Source organism: Typopeltis vanoorti, chromosome 18 (assembly GCF_054136105.1).
Source record: "Typopeltis vanoorti isolate ZY-2024b chromosome 18, IOZ_Tvanoo_1.0, whole genome shotgun sequence".
In the NCBI taxonomy this organism is placed as follows: Eukaryota; Metazoa; Arthropoda; class Arachnida; order Uropygi; family Thelyphonidae; genus Typopeltis; species Typopeltis vanoorti.
Genome location: NC_143566.1, coordinates 6215590 through 6231515, shown reverse-complemented (window position 1 = coordinate 6231515; position 15926 = coordinate 6215590). Strand labels below are relative to the sequence as shown.

The following is a 15926-nucleotide window of genomic DNA, read 5'->3' as shown; positions in this document are numbered from 1 at the left end:
ATCCTCAACAGCCTTTTCCAACCAAGGGTAAGAAAAAGTCTATATTTGAACACATGTCCACTCGTACTGAGTAAAGCAATGGAGTTGAGCCTGTCTCACGGTGACAAGTTAGAACATGCTCTATAACCATCCCTTTGTCTCTTCCCTCCCACTCTCCATTCCCAAGATATAGGGTTAGGTTAGTCTTGTTTGCTTTTGTGTCGGACCTTGTATACTTTGAAGCCACAACCTTATCACCAGCTTTATGCAGTGGAACAATTTCACCTGCTTTCACTCCAGGAAGCTGTGCTGTTGTAACACTCTTATTAAACAGGCATGCCAATGATACTGCAATTTCCCTGGAACACTCCCTTAAGATGCATAGTGATATGTCATCAAATCCAATCACCTCACTGACATCAAGGTTATGTATTTCTTTAAATACCTGCTCCTCACACACAATTAAGTCATTATCTTCTATATCCTCTACACTTAAGTTCCTCACAACTACACACTGATCAGGATGAAACACATTATAAAATGATCACTGAATATGTCAATAATGTCATCTGCAGCAGTTACCATTCTGCCATTTTCATCCATTAACATCATTGTACTATGATCATTCTCTTTTTTACTTGCCATTATCTAAAAAACTCTAAGGTTTTTCTTCACCTGATTTGCCAATTTCTGCTCATATTGCACTTTTGTTTTCCTATTTTGAGTCACTCTCCTGGCTTGTTCTTTATAATCTTCATGTAACCAATTATTATTATTATTCATCTTGTACTGCCTCCAACTACCTGTTTCCATATTTAATGCTTATGCCCCTCTTATATTCATTTTACACATACCTTCTTCAGCCTTTTGGCCTTTGGAATACATTCACACATCAATGCTGTTATGTATTTCTTTCTTTTCTTTCTTTTTATTTATTTATAGCATGTATTTCTTTACCACTCAACTCCTCATTTGATGCTATAGCTCCAAGCTGTCTCCTAAGTTTGTGATAATCACCAGCCTTGTATTTCCACATATATCCTTTCATCACAGAAGTCTGCACATGGCTAACCATAATGCAGGTGATCACGTCATGATTACTTCCACCAGCTAAAGGGAAGTGCAAAACCCCATTCACAATTACATCCTCTGATGAAATGATCAGATCTAAAACTCTCGATCCTCACATGCCATCCTTTATATGCCTGATAGTTATCTCTCAAGAACTCAAGGAATACATTTTCCTTATTCCCAAATGCTATGTCTTCATTTCAGTCTATACCACCATAATTAAAATCATCCATAATGATTACCCTTTCTTTGTTCACTAATCCGAGTTCTTTATACATTTCTTCATCACCACCCTTCACATTCCCAGGCCTATGACAACATCCAACTAAATATGTCTTCCTCTCAACCTCCACATTACATCATACTGCCTCATAACCATTACTATTATTTCCCCCTTTTCATGTCTACCTTATGTGGACTTAATTCCCCTGCTATCATCATCAGCACTCCCCATCCCATCTTGTCCTTTCCATTCTCGCAAAAAACACTATACCTTTCCATTTCTATTCCTGTTAGGTATTGTCTTCATTCAACCTTGTTTCTCTTATTCCAACAATCTTGGTGAAATAAACTCAATCACTGAAATCATTTGATCACCATTATTTCTGATACCTCTGACATTTGTAATAAACAACTGTTCACTTTTAGGTCTATAACCAGTCCTACCCAAGCCACATGTTGGTCATGATTTCCCCATCTCACCCCACCCCATCTGCCCTTGGTTAATCACTATTTCATCTCCAATCATCTACCATTCACTTTTATCATTAATCAAAATAACAAACGAAACAAACACTTATAGAACCACGATACAATGATATATCCAATCTGGCTATTTCACAAAAGTAGTAGTATACAAATCTACATGATATGTAATTAAGGGATAAAAAAACTTTTCATAACCCAGTTCAAATACACCAGTACTTCTCCTTGTGACACTTATTTGCATTTTCAGACAAACTAATTTTTTTTTCAACATGGCGGTCATCTGCTTTATCTGCCGAGTCTGATTTTTTGTGTGTTTCATTTATGCATGTAGTGGAATATGTATGGTCAATCATCTTGAACGAAGTGTGTTTTCTATGAAAAAAATTGCCTCAAAATTTGGAGGGAAAAAACCATCTAAATATGTATGAAAAAAGTAAAAATTTTTCATTTTTATGAGAGACACCCTGGAGAGGTGGATATTTTCATCCTTTCAACCTAAGACAGCCTTTTGAAATTGAAAAAAACTCAAAGTAATAGTAAATGAGTCAACTCACTTTAAAATTGAGTCTGATGAATCAGTCTTCAAGAGGTCATGCTGTCTATGTAGGGTGCAAATATGGAATGATGCATGCCTTTACATTACCCTCTGATGGGATTAAATTATGATTAAGTAATTCTAAAATCATATGCAAAATATATACATACAGGGTTATTCAAAACGAAGGAGTGCATTGTACTTGTTTGCGAAATTTTTATTTCTAACAATGCAAACACGTGTTATTATTATTATTACGTGACACCTCCAGGGAATCCAAAGACTCATCGAGAGAGGGCACCTACTCTACAACTCTGTCTCCACCACTCAATCCACCAACTAAAACAAACTGCAACTACCATCATCATCATCTACAACCCACCATCACCACTAGTATTTTCATAGACAATCAAACATCCATGCCCACAGCAGGATTAGAACCTGCAGCCTTTTGGCTGAAGAGCAGATACACTAACCACTTGGCCAACCAGGCTGGCATCATCTGATAGGAAAACTATGAGAGTTTACTTTGCTCCACATTCTAGTAGCCGACTATGGCTACTAGAATGTGGTAAGCACTTGAAAAAAACAAGACAGCAAAAGAAAATCCACAAGATGCACAAGCAAGAAATTAGGAATTCCTCAAGCAATGGTACGGCATGTTCTCAGAAAACAATTGCATATCAAAGACTACAAGTTGCAGTTAATTTGGGCACTACACCCTGAGAAAAAGAAAAAATGTTAGACTTTTGTGTAAAAAGGTTGAATGACATGGAGAACAATGCCTTCAAAGCACAATTGATTTTTTTCTAATGAATCAAGTGTGAAGTTATGAATTCTGAGGGAGAGAACATCCATGTGCAAAAACAATGATCATGAAAGAAACTCACTAAAAGTGAATGTGTTTTGTGCTATTTCTCACAGGAAAATTTATGGGCATGTTTTCTTTGCTAAGGCAAACAATAAATGGGAAGTCATACCTCAAAGTTACAAATCTAGTTGTTTCCTCAACTCAAAGACAACTCTGCTGACTTCATTTTCATGCAAGAAATGTGTACCACCTCACTTTCGCCATAATATAGAAGGAAGAGGGGGGGGTGATATGATAGAGGCATACAAGTTGGTAAGGGATTGTTATACGATCAATGTTGAAGGGGGGTTTTCATAAAATGGTGGGAGATTAGGGGAGAACAAGAGGTCGTCTCTGGAAGCTGTATAAGGAGGGTGCGAACAAGGAAGTGAGAAGCAGGTTTCTTGTATGCAGAGTTGTGAATGATTTGTACGCCCTGTCTGAGAGTGTGATGTCTGCAGAGAATTTGAATGTATTTAAGGTGCAGTATGATGAGCTGTGTGTATGACAAAGGGACCTCCTAGATGAGTCTTTGAATCTATGGGTCTTAGGGTAGTGGAAATAATAATAATAACAATGTCTGTAATTATCTCAATAGAACTCTTCCTAACCACTAAATGGGTCAAAGTGAGACAGATGATCTTTTGCTGTGCAAGGGGCCACCTAGGTCCCTAGACCTGACACTTTGTGATTTTTATTCTTGGGTATTTGTTAAAGATACTGTTTGCATGCCATCCCTACACACCACACAGCAAGAACTTGGGCATTGAATTGTAGAGCAGTGAATTAAATAACTGTCGACTCATTACAAAGAGTCTGGCAAGAAATGGGCTATAATTTTGACATCTGTCATACTACATGAGGTGCATATATAGAGTGCCTGAATATCTGACAGTTTACTTGTCAGGTGATGTATGACTCGTGTTTATATTGCTGGAAATGAAGAATTCATAAACAAGTATAATTTGTTCCTTCATTTTGTACACCCTCATAGTGAATAAGTCCATACATGCATGAAAGGCTTTGAGTCACTCACCTTGACAGGTTTGAATAACAGGTTCGTGGCCAGCTAAGCAACTGCAACTACCAGATGGTAACGTCCAGTTTCCATCTCCTTTGCATAACATTCTGGGCACATCAATAGCAGCAGCATTTGATACACACTGTCCTGTGACTGTAAGAATGGCAGTAACTTCATCACCTGTGGGAACTTCAGGGAAGTGTGCAAAGTTTCTTGTAATACTGGGGCATGTAATATAATATATTTTAACAGCAATCAGTGATAAGCAGGCACCTTGATCACGAAAGGCAAAATATACTCCTTTTTTAGAAACAGGAACACTACGGATTTCTGTGTTGATGATCACTTCACTCGTAGATGTGAAACGACCCTCATCAGCTGCAATACGGCCTATCAGTTTATAGGAATCTGGTTCCCATGGTGGAGCCTCTTTTGTAGCAGCATCAAACTCATAATAAAGCAAAGAAAAAGTTTCTTTGCAGGAAAGAGCCATTCCAGGAAATAGATTGCAATCACGAACACTAAACTTTACCTCTATGTACAGCCTACTTGCTATTCCACGCTCAATAAAAGGTGTCCATAACCAGTTGTTAACGTTGTTATAGGCTACATCACAGACTACATATGACCTCCAATTGATTCCCTTTTCAAAGTTAGTAAAACTCTCTTCTACCCACTAAAAATAAATAAATTCATTTATTAGTATTGATAAAAGAACCTAAATTCAATCATGATTGTTATGTATTTATTTATGTCAATTTTCTGCAATGTCATTTTTTTTTTACCATTCACTTAGATGAAAAGATAACTATTCATTGAAAAATAATGGGAAAAATATGAAAGTACACTTTAATAAAAACAGGCAAACAAAAGTGATTTAAAACAACAACAACAAAAAAATGACTGTATCGTAAATGAAATAAAATAAACCATGAATATTATAAATCTTAGTAGAAGCAAATAGTAAATGGTACTAAGCAGATAGTAAAAAATAAGATAACGAAATACAAAAGGAAAAGCCACAAATAAAGGAACATATTAAATAATATCACTAGTTTTTGAGAACAAATAGCAAATGTCTATAACTGTTCCACACACACATCCAAGAGAAATCAGAATAAGCCTTTAAAAGTTGTCGATAACCAGTTGTACATAATTAAACTCAAAGTCGTAATTATCCCCTCAGAAGTTATTATTATTATTACCCCAAGACTTCATTGAGTCAAAGACTCATCTGGGAGGTCCTTTTACCACACACACACATCTTCTACCATGTCTTAAACACACCCAAACTCTTTACAGACACCACACTCTTAGGCAAGTCATTCAAATCATTTATAACTCTACACAAAAAATCCCGCCTCTCACTCCCCTACTCACACCCTCTTTATACAGTTTCCAGGGATGACCTCTGGGTCTCCCCTGATCTCCCACTATTTTCTGTAGAATTTCTCCAGCATTGATCCTATAACAACCCCTTACAACTTATAGGTCTCTATCATATCTCCCCTTTTCCTCCTGTCCAGCAGACTCTGCAAATTACATCTTCTCAATCTTTCCTCATACTCGACATTCCAGAGGTCAGAAACTACCTTAGTCAGTCGTCTTTGGACCCTTTCCAACATCTCTTCATTCTTCTGAAAACCAGGTGACCAAATCTGGGCACAATAGTCGATATGTGGCTTAATCAATGCCTTATGCAACGGAACAAGAATTTCCCTGCTTCTACACGTCAGTGTCCTCCGCATCATTCCCAGAAGCCTTGGTGTTGTCTTCACAATTTTGGCTATGTGTCCCCTAAATTTTAGATCCTTATCCACTATCACCCCCAGATCTCTTATTTCCTCCACCTCCAACAATATATCTTCACCAAGCATAAATTCTGAATCCCATCTTTGTTTTTTCCAAATTTTAAAACCTTACATTTTGCAACATTGAACTCACATCCCCATTTGCTTGCCCAATCACTCAATTTATTCAAGTCTTCTTGCAAGGCCACAACATCTTCACTACTCTTAATGGTTGGTCCCAACTTTCCATCATCTGCAAACAACTGAATATCTCCATCCAAATCTTCACCAATATCATTAATATACAATTTAAACAGTAATGGCCCTAAAACAGGCCCCGAGGCACTCCACTAGTGACTTTCCTTTTCCTGGATATTGCTCCCCCATACATAACTTGTTGATATAGTTCACCCACCGATTAGAGGTCCTTTACACTTCTGCGCATCAGAAAAAGGAAAACCCATTCCAATAATAGGGTAATCAATCTGACTGCTGGGATGTGTTTGTTTATTATTACAGGTCGGAAAATTTAGCTTTTCTTTTACAAACATTGTAGTTTTTAAAGTGTAACTATTTTGATTGTATAACAGTTGGAAAAATGTATGTAGAGTATTAACAAAATTAAAAAAGGTATAGCATAAAACAAAAATTTAACTAAGTTTATTTTTAAGAAAGTTTTCTATAAAATAAAAACACCTCTGTCCCAATACATATTTTCCAATGAGGTGACATGAAAGCAATATTTTCCCCGGTTTTGAATTGTAATACTTTCAATCGCCTGTTCTGAAAGCTTAAAAAAGTTTCGACATGTCGATATCTCCAGTTAAGTTGCGATGGTGAATGAAACTTTTCACTTCTGCCCGAACATACTCAATAGTATTAATATCGCAATAATATGGTGGTAGCCTCAAAGCTAGAAATCCATGCTCTTTGAGCAGCGTGTCGAATTTAAATAGTTTAGTTGTGGGAGAGTTTCTTTTGACCAAATTGAACAATTCAATTTTTCGCATATCTGGGGAATGAGAAATGTTATTTGCAAAGAGCCAATTCATAAGAACTGGCTTCTTATTAGACCAATTTGGAACTTTGTTTGATCAAATAGAGTGATATGAAGCGTTATCAATTAAAACAACAGCATTTTTAGAAAGGTTTGGAATCAGTTTTTCTTCTGCCCACTTTTCGAAGATCGTAGAATTCATTTGCCTATAGTAATTGGCTTTGTATAGCAAGTTTGAATTCGGTAAAAAAAACCATTTCTCCACCCGCACACAGAATTATTATGCACCGCGAGGCATTTCCGGTTTGTAGCACTCCACATTCTTCTTTAGACTGCCAACATTTTCCATAATTTAAATTACTATCAATCCAGGTTTCATCTAGATACACAATCAGTTTTTTTCCTCCCTGAAACGTCTCATTGCTCTCAAATACTGCATTCTAGATAAAACAATGTCACTTCGCTCCATGATAAGTTTCCTTTTATTCTGGGACTTTTTAAAACAAAATCCAATTTCATGAAGAATTTTGCTTAAAGTTTCTCTTTTCCAAGGAAAATTAATTTTTTATTTAAGCACAGGAATCAATTTCGGAACAGTTGACACTCTTTTCTCGACGACGTAAAATTCGTGAATAGTTCTTCTTATAAAGTCTACATCAAAATCATTCAAAGCTATGGTTTCGATGGTTTTCTTTACTCTGGCGCTTTTTTTTAGGAGATTTAAATTTTGGCCTACCATCACCTTTTGTCGACCCCCTATACGACCCCCTATCCTCCCCATCATCTACTGCTCTCAATCTCTCCATGAAGTCACATTCACAAGATTGAAAGACTTGTATGAACTGCTCATTAACTATCTCCACCACAATTCCACAACAGCTATCTTTATACCATTTTCTCCAATCGATGTCATCCTTCCATAATCATTCTTTCTTTTGCTGACTACATATCAAAAGAACTCCTTAGGATTCTTTTTGGCTTCATTAGCTAACTGCTGTTAATACCTCTCTTTAGCTGCCCTCACCAACCAAGTCACCCTCCTTGCCTGGTCTTTGCAGATCTCATTTATTTATCTTACAATTACAAAATATAGTACTAAATATTATTAAATGTGCACAGTGAAATTACAAAACCAGCTACAAGTTTATCAGAAAATTTTAAAGGAAACACTTCATTATTATCAATTCTCCATGGATTCAAATACTCATGGGAAGTTGTCAAACTATGTCAAGGTTTCCACAAAAAGAATTTATCAAACTACTTTAAAATCTTTTATACTGTTTTCACATTCACTAAATTGTTAGGCAATGCATTGTCTTCACCCATGACTCTCCATGCCAAAAAAAAAAAAAAAAATCTCCCCTCATTAAAATAGCAAACAGAATGAGATCATTATATAGTAGAGCATGAAAATCAAATGTGGTTAATGGCATATATTTTTCAAGAATGGTTGACTGCATGACAAACCATTTTGTTTATGCTCATGCAGCTAATGTCAATAACCCACTTAATAAAAATGGTTTATTAAGTAAATATACATTGGGAAATGTGGAGAATGGGTTTGTGGAGAGACTAAACAAGAGAAGTGAGAAGGAATGAATCTGAAGAATGCAATATTTTGATGAACTGTGAAGTAACATTAAATGAGTATAGGGAATGAGGAGTGAATGTTGGACCAAAAGCAGAAAGCAGTGAGGAGTGTAAGATTGTCAACAGTATTAACCATATGGGTTAGTGCAAAAAAGTGTGCAAAAGCTTTCGTTTCCAGTTGGGAGAATAAAGAGGGAATGATTATTATTCTTATTATTATATGGGCACCTCCATGAAGTCCAAAGACTCATTGCCTGAAACCTAATCTATCCACAGAATCTATCATACCTCTCCTTAAACCCATTAACAGACAAAGCACTCACGACAGACTCTGGCAACCCATTCCACTCATTCATGACTCTAAAAGCAAAAATCTAGTCTTCATACCCCTACTAACCACATCTGTATTCAACTTCCAGAGATGACCCCTTGTTCTGATCCATCTATTTTGGAGAGGTTGCTAATGTCGCAAGAGAAATAGCAGCGTGTAGAGAGGGTTCCAGATTCAGGTAAGTTTTTTTGAAATAATTAATAGTAAATAAGTGTGTGTTCATGAGTAAGGACTGCTGTAAAAGTTGTGCACTTTCAGTGTTATTAGTGAGTGGAATTTTTTGTTTAAATTTATTTATGGATTCATTGATATTAGAGGTAGTATAGTCACCAGAGAAGGAAAGATGGCAGTAGCTTTGTCCATGCAGCAATACAATTTCAATCATTTCGTGAAATGTGAGGTTCTATATGTCCTAGTTTGATTATATAGATAAATTGTGGATATTTAAGGTAGATGGAAGGAGGGTGTGTGTGAAGTGTGAGCTGAATGAAGACTTGATGAGGTGATAATAATTGATAATTGACTTGATAATATGCTAATAACTGAAAGTGGTAGTAGTGAGAATGCCACTAGGAGGATGAGTGCTTGTCTGATAGAAAAGAAAAGTGTAAAAGAGTGTGAAAAAATGTTTAAAAAGTTTTGAAAAAGAGAATGAGAGATCTCAGAAACTTAACAATCTATGGTAAGCAAAACGAAAGTGATGCAAATGAGCAGAAAGTAAAAAACAAAGTGCAGTTAAAGATAAGGTGGCAAGACGCATTGACTACAAACAAGCATGTATGGCTGGCAAAAAACTGAGAGAATGAATGAGAGTGAAAATGTGATGCCAGATATGAAAATTTGAAAATTCAAAAGAATAAATGAGAGCAAAAATGTGACACAAGATTCGAAAATTGAAGCAAAAGTGTTGGTAGTTATAATAGGGACAAACGACTTGACTGCAAACAAAGAATACATCAGATTGGATATCAGGAGGTTGCTGACATGGATAAAAGATAATAGTGTGATAGGAAAGGTAGTAAACGTGTTGCCCAGTTATCACAGTGGTGAGATGAGGTGGAGAGCAAGGATTATGAATGATATGTTTGCAGAAATATGTGAGGAGAAAAGAGTGCAGTTTGTTAATATGTGGAATGAGTTTGAAGGATGAAGTGAACTGTATAGGAGCAATGGACTACAAATGAGTGGTTTGGTGTGAGTTGCTTAGAGAGAGAGACTGCTGTGGGAAGGTAGAGAAATGAGTGCAGAGAATGAATGTGATCAAGTGGGAATCGATGTCAAAGAAAGGGAGAGTAAGATAGGAGAGACTGAAGAGGTAGTTATGAATAAAGAAGTGAGTGGCATGAGGGAAGACCTGGGATCAAGGGAAAACAGTTGGATTTGAAGAAGGTTCTAAGATGAATAAGGAGAAAAAGAAACAGCTCGAGTTAAGCATGGAGAAGTCGCATCAAATAAGTGGTATCAGTGGTACTAGCTATAGAATCATGAATAAGCTGCTGTGTTCATATATGAATTCTATAAGTGTAAGAAACAAGGCAAATGTAATGGTTACATTAATTGAGTGTGTTCACCCAAAAATTGTTGGAATAAGTGAGACATTGTTGGATGAGGATGACATCCTGACAGGAATAGAGATAGAAGGGTATAATGTGTTTCATGCTATTGATAATAGAGAAAGAGTTATATCCATACAAAGTAGATATGCAAGAGGAAAATAATGCCAGTGGATTTGAGGCAGTATGGTGTGAGATAGAGATGAATGGAATGAAATACTTGGTTGGATGTTGTTATAGACCAGGTAATGTGGATGGTAGTGACTATGAAATGTATAATCAAATTAGCCAAGCAAATAAGAAAAGGGTCATTATTATGGATGATTTTAATTATGGTAATAAAGACTGGGATGATTAGATAGCAACTGGAAGTAAAGAAAATTAGTTTCTTGGGTTTCTAAGGGACAACTACCTCAGACAGTAAGTAACAGAGGGTACATAGGGATTGAGGGTCTTGGATTTGATCATCTCATCAGTGGATGTAATTATAAATGAGATGTCAAATCACCCTTCAGTTGGTGATAGTGACCATCAAGTGATTACCTGGCTGGTTGCCAGCAGTCTGAAGACCTCTGTGAGAAAAGGGTATATGTGGAACTAAAAGGGTTATGAGGAGCTCAGGAGACAACTTGCAGGTGTAGCATGGAATGAGGAGTTAGCTGGAAAGGGGATGCAGCCTGGGTGATATTCAAGAACTATCAAGTAGAAGTAATGTCCAAATGTATTCCAAGGGTCAGAAGGTAAAATAAAATAAGTGTGAAACAAATGAATGAAGAGAATAAGAATGCAATGCAGAGGAAATAGGCATTATGGAGGCAGCATAAGAGGAGTGGTAATAATCAATTCCACGAGGATTAAAAAGAACATGCAAGGAACAGAGTGACTTGGTTAGTAAGGGTAGCAAAACTGAAGTATGAGTAGCAGTCAGCTAATGAAGCCAAAAAGAATTCTAGGGAGTTCTTTCGATATCTAGCCAGCAAAAAAAAAAAAAAAAAAAAAAAAAGGAATGATTATGGAAGGATGACATTCATTGGATAAAACAAATGGTATAAAGACAGTTGTTGCAGAAGATATAGTGGAGATAATGAGCAGTTTATAAAGGTCTCTTAATCTTGTGAATGTGACTTCATGGAGAGATTGAGAGCAGTTGATAATGGGGAGGAGGGACTGACTGTAAGTGAGCAAGAGGTGTATGGGGAGTTGAGCAAACTAGATGTTAATAAAGCTGTAGGACTTGATAATATATCACCATGTATTCTGAAGGAATGTGACAGAGAGTTGACATCTGCCTTGACATATTTTTTTAATATGAGTCTTGCACTAGGTCAAGTTCCTAAGGAGTGGAAGGAGGGCAAGATTGTGTTACTTCATAAGGGAGGTGATAGAACTCAAGCATCAAATTATAGGCCTATCTGTGTGTATCAAGTGTTGTGGTTAAGTTGTTGGAGAAGCTTATGAGAACTACGATCCAGAATTGGGTTGACAACAATGGTATTATCTTTGATGGACAGCATGGATTTGTTAAACGGAGGTCATGTTTTAGTAATCTACTTACTTATTGCAATAAGGTGACTGCTTCCTTGGACAGAGGAGAGAGTTACGCAGTAATATACTTAGATTTTGCAAAGGCTTTTGATAGATTACTACATGATAAGTTGATAGTCACACTAGAGTGGATGGTGTTGGATATTAGAATAGTGCATTGGATCAGAGACTGGCTATCTGTAAGTTTTATGTAAATTGTGTATAAGGGAGCAATATCCCAGAAGAGCTAAGTCGCTAGTGGTGTGCCTCAAGGTTCTATTTTAGAGATATCGCTGTTTAACCTGCATGTTCTTGATATTGGGGAAAGTTTGAATGGGGATATACAGCTGTTTGCAGATGATGCAAAGTAGGGACGAACTATGAGGAGTATAGCAGATACTGTGGCCTTACTAGAAGACTTGAATAGATTGAGTGAATGGGGATGAAAGTTCAATGTTGCAAAATGTAAGGTTTTAAAATTTGGGAAACAAAGATGGGACATAGAATTTACACTTAGTTGGGATATATTTTTGGAGGTGGAAGAAATAAGACATTTTGGGGTAATAGTGGATAAGGATCTGAAATTTAGGGGACACATTGCCAAAAACGTGAAGACAACACACAGAATTCTGTGAATGATGCAGAGGACACATTTGTAGAAGTAAGAAGGTTCTTGTTCCATTGTACAAGGCTCTGATTAGGCCACATATGGATTACTGTGCACAGATTTGGTCACCTGGTTTTCAAAAGGATGAAAAGATGTTTAGATGAAAAGATGAAAAGAATTTTGAAAAGAGGCTTAGTGATTATTATGGGGGATTTTAATTATGGTGATATCAAAGAGTGGCTTTAGCGATAAAGAGAGGGCATGAAACAGACAAGATGATAGTTATGGTGGGTACGAATGACCTGAGAGGTAGTATAAATCGGGTAGGAAAAGATTTAAGAACATTATTAGATATTGTGAAGAGGAAAAGTGTCAATGGGAGAATAGTGTGCGTGCTGCCTCGTTTTGACGATTACGAGTTAAGTAGACGAGCAATGATAATGAATGATATGATTGCAAGAATGTGCAGAAAAAGAGGTCTGGAGTTTGTTGATGTTTGGAGTGTGTTTGAAGGAAAAAGGCAGTTGTATGCTAGAGATGGACTGCATCTTAACATGGAAGGACATAAGCGATTGAAGGAGTTATTGTTTTCTGAACAGGTTGAAGTTATTGGGCAGGGAAACTAATATTGAAAAGGTTGAGTGTAAGAGAGAGAAACTTTAGCACTGATTGTGTATTTATTGATCCTTATAGGCAGAATAAATTGCAGAAGAGAGGGGATAAAAATCGGCATAGGACTACGGTAGTTAGTGACTTATATATCAGTTCTAAAGCCAGTACAAGATCTAGAGGGAATCTGCAATTTTTGTATACCAATGCTAGAAGCATTCGAAATAAGAGAGAAGAATTTTTGGCATTAGTCAGTGAAATCTCACCAAAAGTTGTAGGCATTAGTGAAACTTGGCTGTCAGCAGAAGATGTGGTCACTGGAATTGAATGTGAAGGGTACAGTATTTTCAGGGAGGATAGAGAAGATAGAACAGGAGGAGGAGTACTGTTGATGATAGCCGATGTGTTGCAGCCAAAGAAAGTAGTATATCATGATGATAGACATGTGAATGAGAGTTCATTTGAGGCAGTCTGGTGCGAAATAGTGACCAACGCAACCAAATATAGAGTTGGATGCTGCTATAGGCCAGGGAGTACGGGGGAAGATATTGAATTCATGCATCAGCAACTTAGTGCAATGAGTGAAGGCTTAGTGATTATTATGGGGGATTTTAATTATGGTGATATCAATTGGAAGGAGGAAATATCACGTAGCAAAAAGGAAATGGAGTTCATACATCTCCTACGAGATAATTACTTGAAACAGCACGTAACTGAAGGGACACGTGGTGTGAGAGTGTTGGACCTGGTTATTGGTTCAGAGGTTATATGCATAAGTAAGGTGTCCTCATTACCTCCAGTTGGTGAAAGCGATCATGTGGTATTGACTTGGGAGGTTGCAAAATCTGTGGATTTTTCTATTAAGAAGGGGTATGTACGGAACTACAGGTTAGGCAATTATAACAAGCTTCGGAGTGAGCTTGCAGCCATCCCATGGCAAAACATATTGCAAGGGAAAGATGTTAGCAGTGCTTGGGATAAAATCAGCGGGTATCTGAGGAAAGCAATATCAGATTGTGTCCCTATGGTCAGGAGGTCAAACAAGGCAGGCATTAGATGGATGAGCAGTAGTATCAAGCTTGAACTGCAAAAAAAGAAAATGTTATGGAGAATTTACAAGGAGAAGGGCGATCAGGACACCCATGAGCAGTACAAGGCTCAAGCTAGGAAGGTTACCAGCATAGTAAGAAAAGCTAAATCAGATTATGAGAAGACCTTAGCCAAAGAGATCAAGGGTAATCCCAAAGAGTTCTTCCGCTATGTGGCAAGTAAGAGGAAGAATGACTTCGGAAGGATAACCTTAGTGGGTGCTGATGGTATTGAGGTGACAAAATCAGATGTAATAGTCGAGTTACTGAGTGATCACTTCTCAAAAGTCTATCACCCAAGTGAGGATATCTCTATACCTATAGCAATACCTAATGTGAGAATTGAAGCTAAAGAATCAGAGGTATTAAATATATTGCAAAACTTAAATGCAAACACTGCGGTAGGCTTAGATGGAATATCAGCTCGGGTGTTGCGTGAATGTGCAAATGAATTGTCAACCCCTCTTACCTGGATATTTAATTTAAGTTTGAACTCTGGTATGGTCCCTAGGGAGTGGAAGTTAGGCAAAGTGGTTCCTTTGCATAAGGGTGGCTCTAAAACTGCGGTATTGAATTACAGACCAATCACCATCTCAGGAGTAGTGGTAAAAGTATTGGAAAAGTTGGTTAAAGACAAAATTCAAGAATGGGTGGATCAGGATATGATACTCTATAGAGGCCAACATGGTTTTGTTAAAGGTAGATCCTGCCTTAGCAATCTATTAACTATTCATAATAGAATAACATCCAAGTTGGACAAAGGAACTGGCTACACAGTGGTACTTCTGGATTTTGCTAAGGCTTTTGACAGGATACCCCATAGAACACTGTTACGCAAATTGGAGCAGATGGGAATGGATATTAAATTGGTGATATGGATAGGAGAATGGCTCAGGGAGAGATACCATAAGGTGGTGTATGGAGGAGCCGAGTCCAGAATGAGGCAGCTGACCAGTGGTGTACCTCAGGGCTCTGTGCTTGGGCCAATGTTGTTTAATTTGTATATAAATGATATAGGAAACGGCTTAAAGGGAGATATTCAGTTGTTGCTGATGATGCAAAGTTGTGTAGTGCAATAAAAAATCAAGCTGATGTTGAAAGTTTGCAGGAGGATTTAAATAAGCTGGTAAAATGGGCAAAAGAAAATGGATGTCAGTTCAATGTGGAAAAGTGTAAAGTCATGCATTTTGGGATTAAAAGATTACCAGCTGTGTACTACATCGATGGAAAGGTACTCCAAGAGATTGATGAGGCTAGGGACTTAGGGGTATTGGTAGATAGGGAGATGAAGTTCAGAGGACACATTGCTAAGGTGTCCAAGATTGCACATAGGATTACTTGGTTGTTGAGGAACACACTGACATCCAGAGATAAAGAGGTTATTATTCCCCTTTATAAAGCATTGATACTTCCACATTTGGATTACTGTGCTCAGGTCTGGTCACCTGGATTCCTTGGAGATCAGGAGGCTGTGGAGAGGGTTCAGAGAAGAGTGACCAAGTTGGTGAGTGATATAAAAAATACTCCCTACATTGATAGATTGAGAGCTTGTGGATTGCAGAGATTGGTTGATAGGCGAAGAAGAGGTGATATGATAGAAACATTCAAATTACTAAAAGGTTTTTATAGGATTGATGCAGGGGAAATGTTTCAGCTGTGTGATAGTGATGGAA

General features: G+C 37.3%; 1 protein-coding gene across 2 annotated transcripts in view; it reads right to left on the bottom strand.

The window, feature by feature from the left end:
* Nucleotides 1–15926, bottom strand: part of LOC150096472 (ephrin type-A receptor 4-A-like) — a 709579-nt gene that overhangs the window by 532617 nt on the left and 161036 nt on the right. For both annotated transcript variants that reach the window (XM_090407961.1, XM_090407962.1), the window contains exon 3: nucleotides 4180–4840. In XM_090407961.1, the coding sequence (XP_090264087.1) occupies nucleotides 4180–4840 (661 nt within the window). The remainder of the gene's footprint in view (nucleotides 1–4179; nucleotides 4841–15926) is intronic.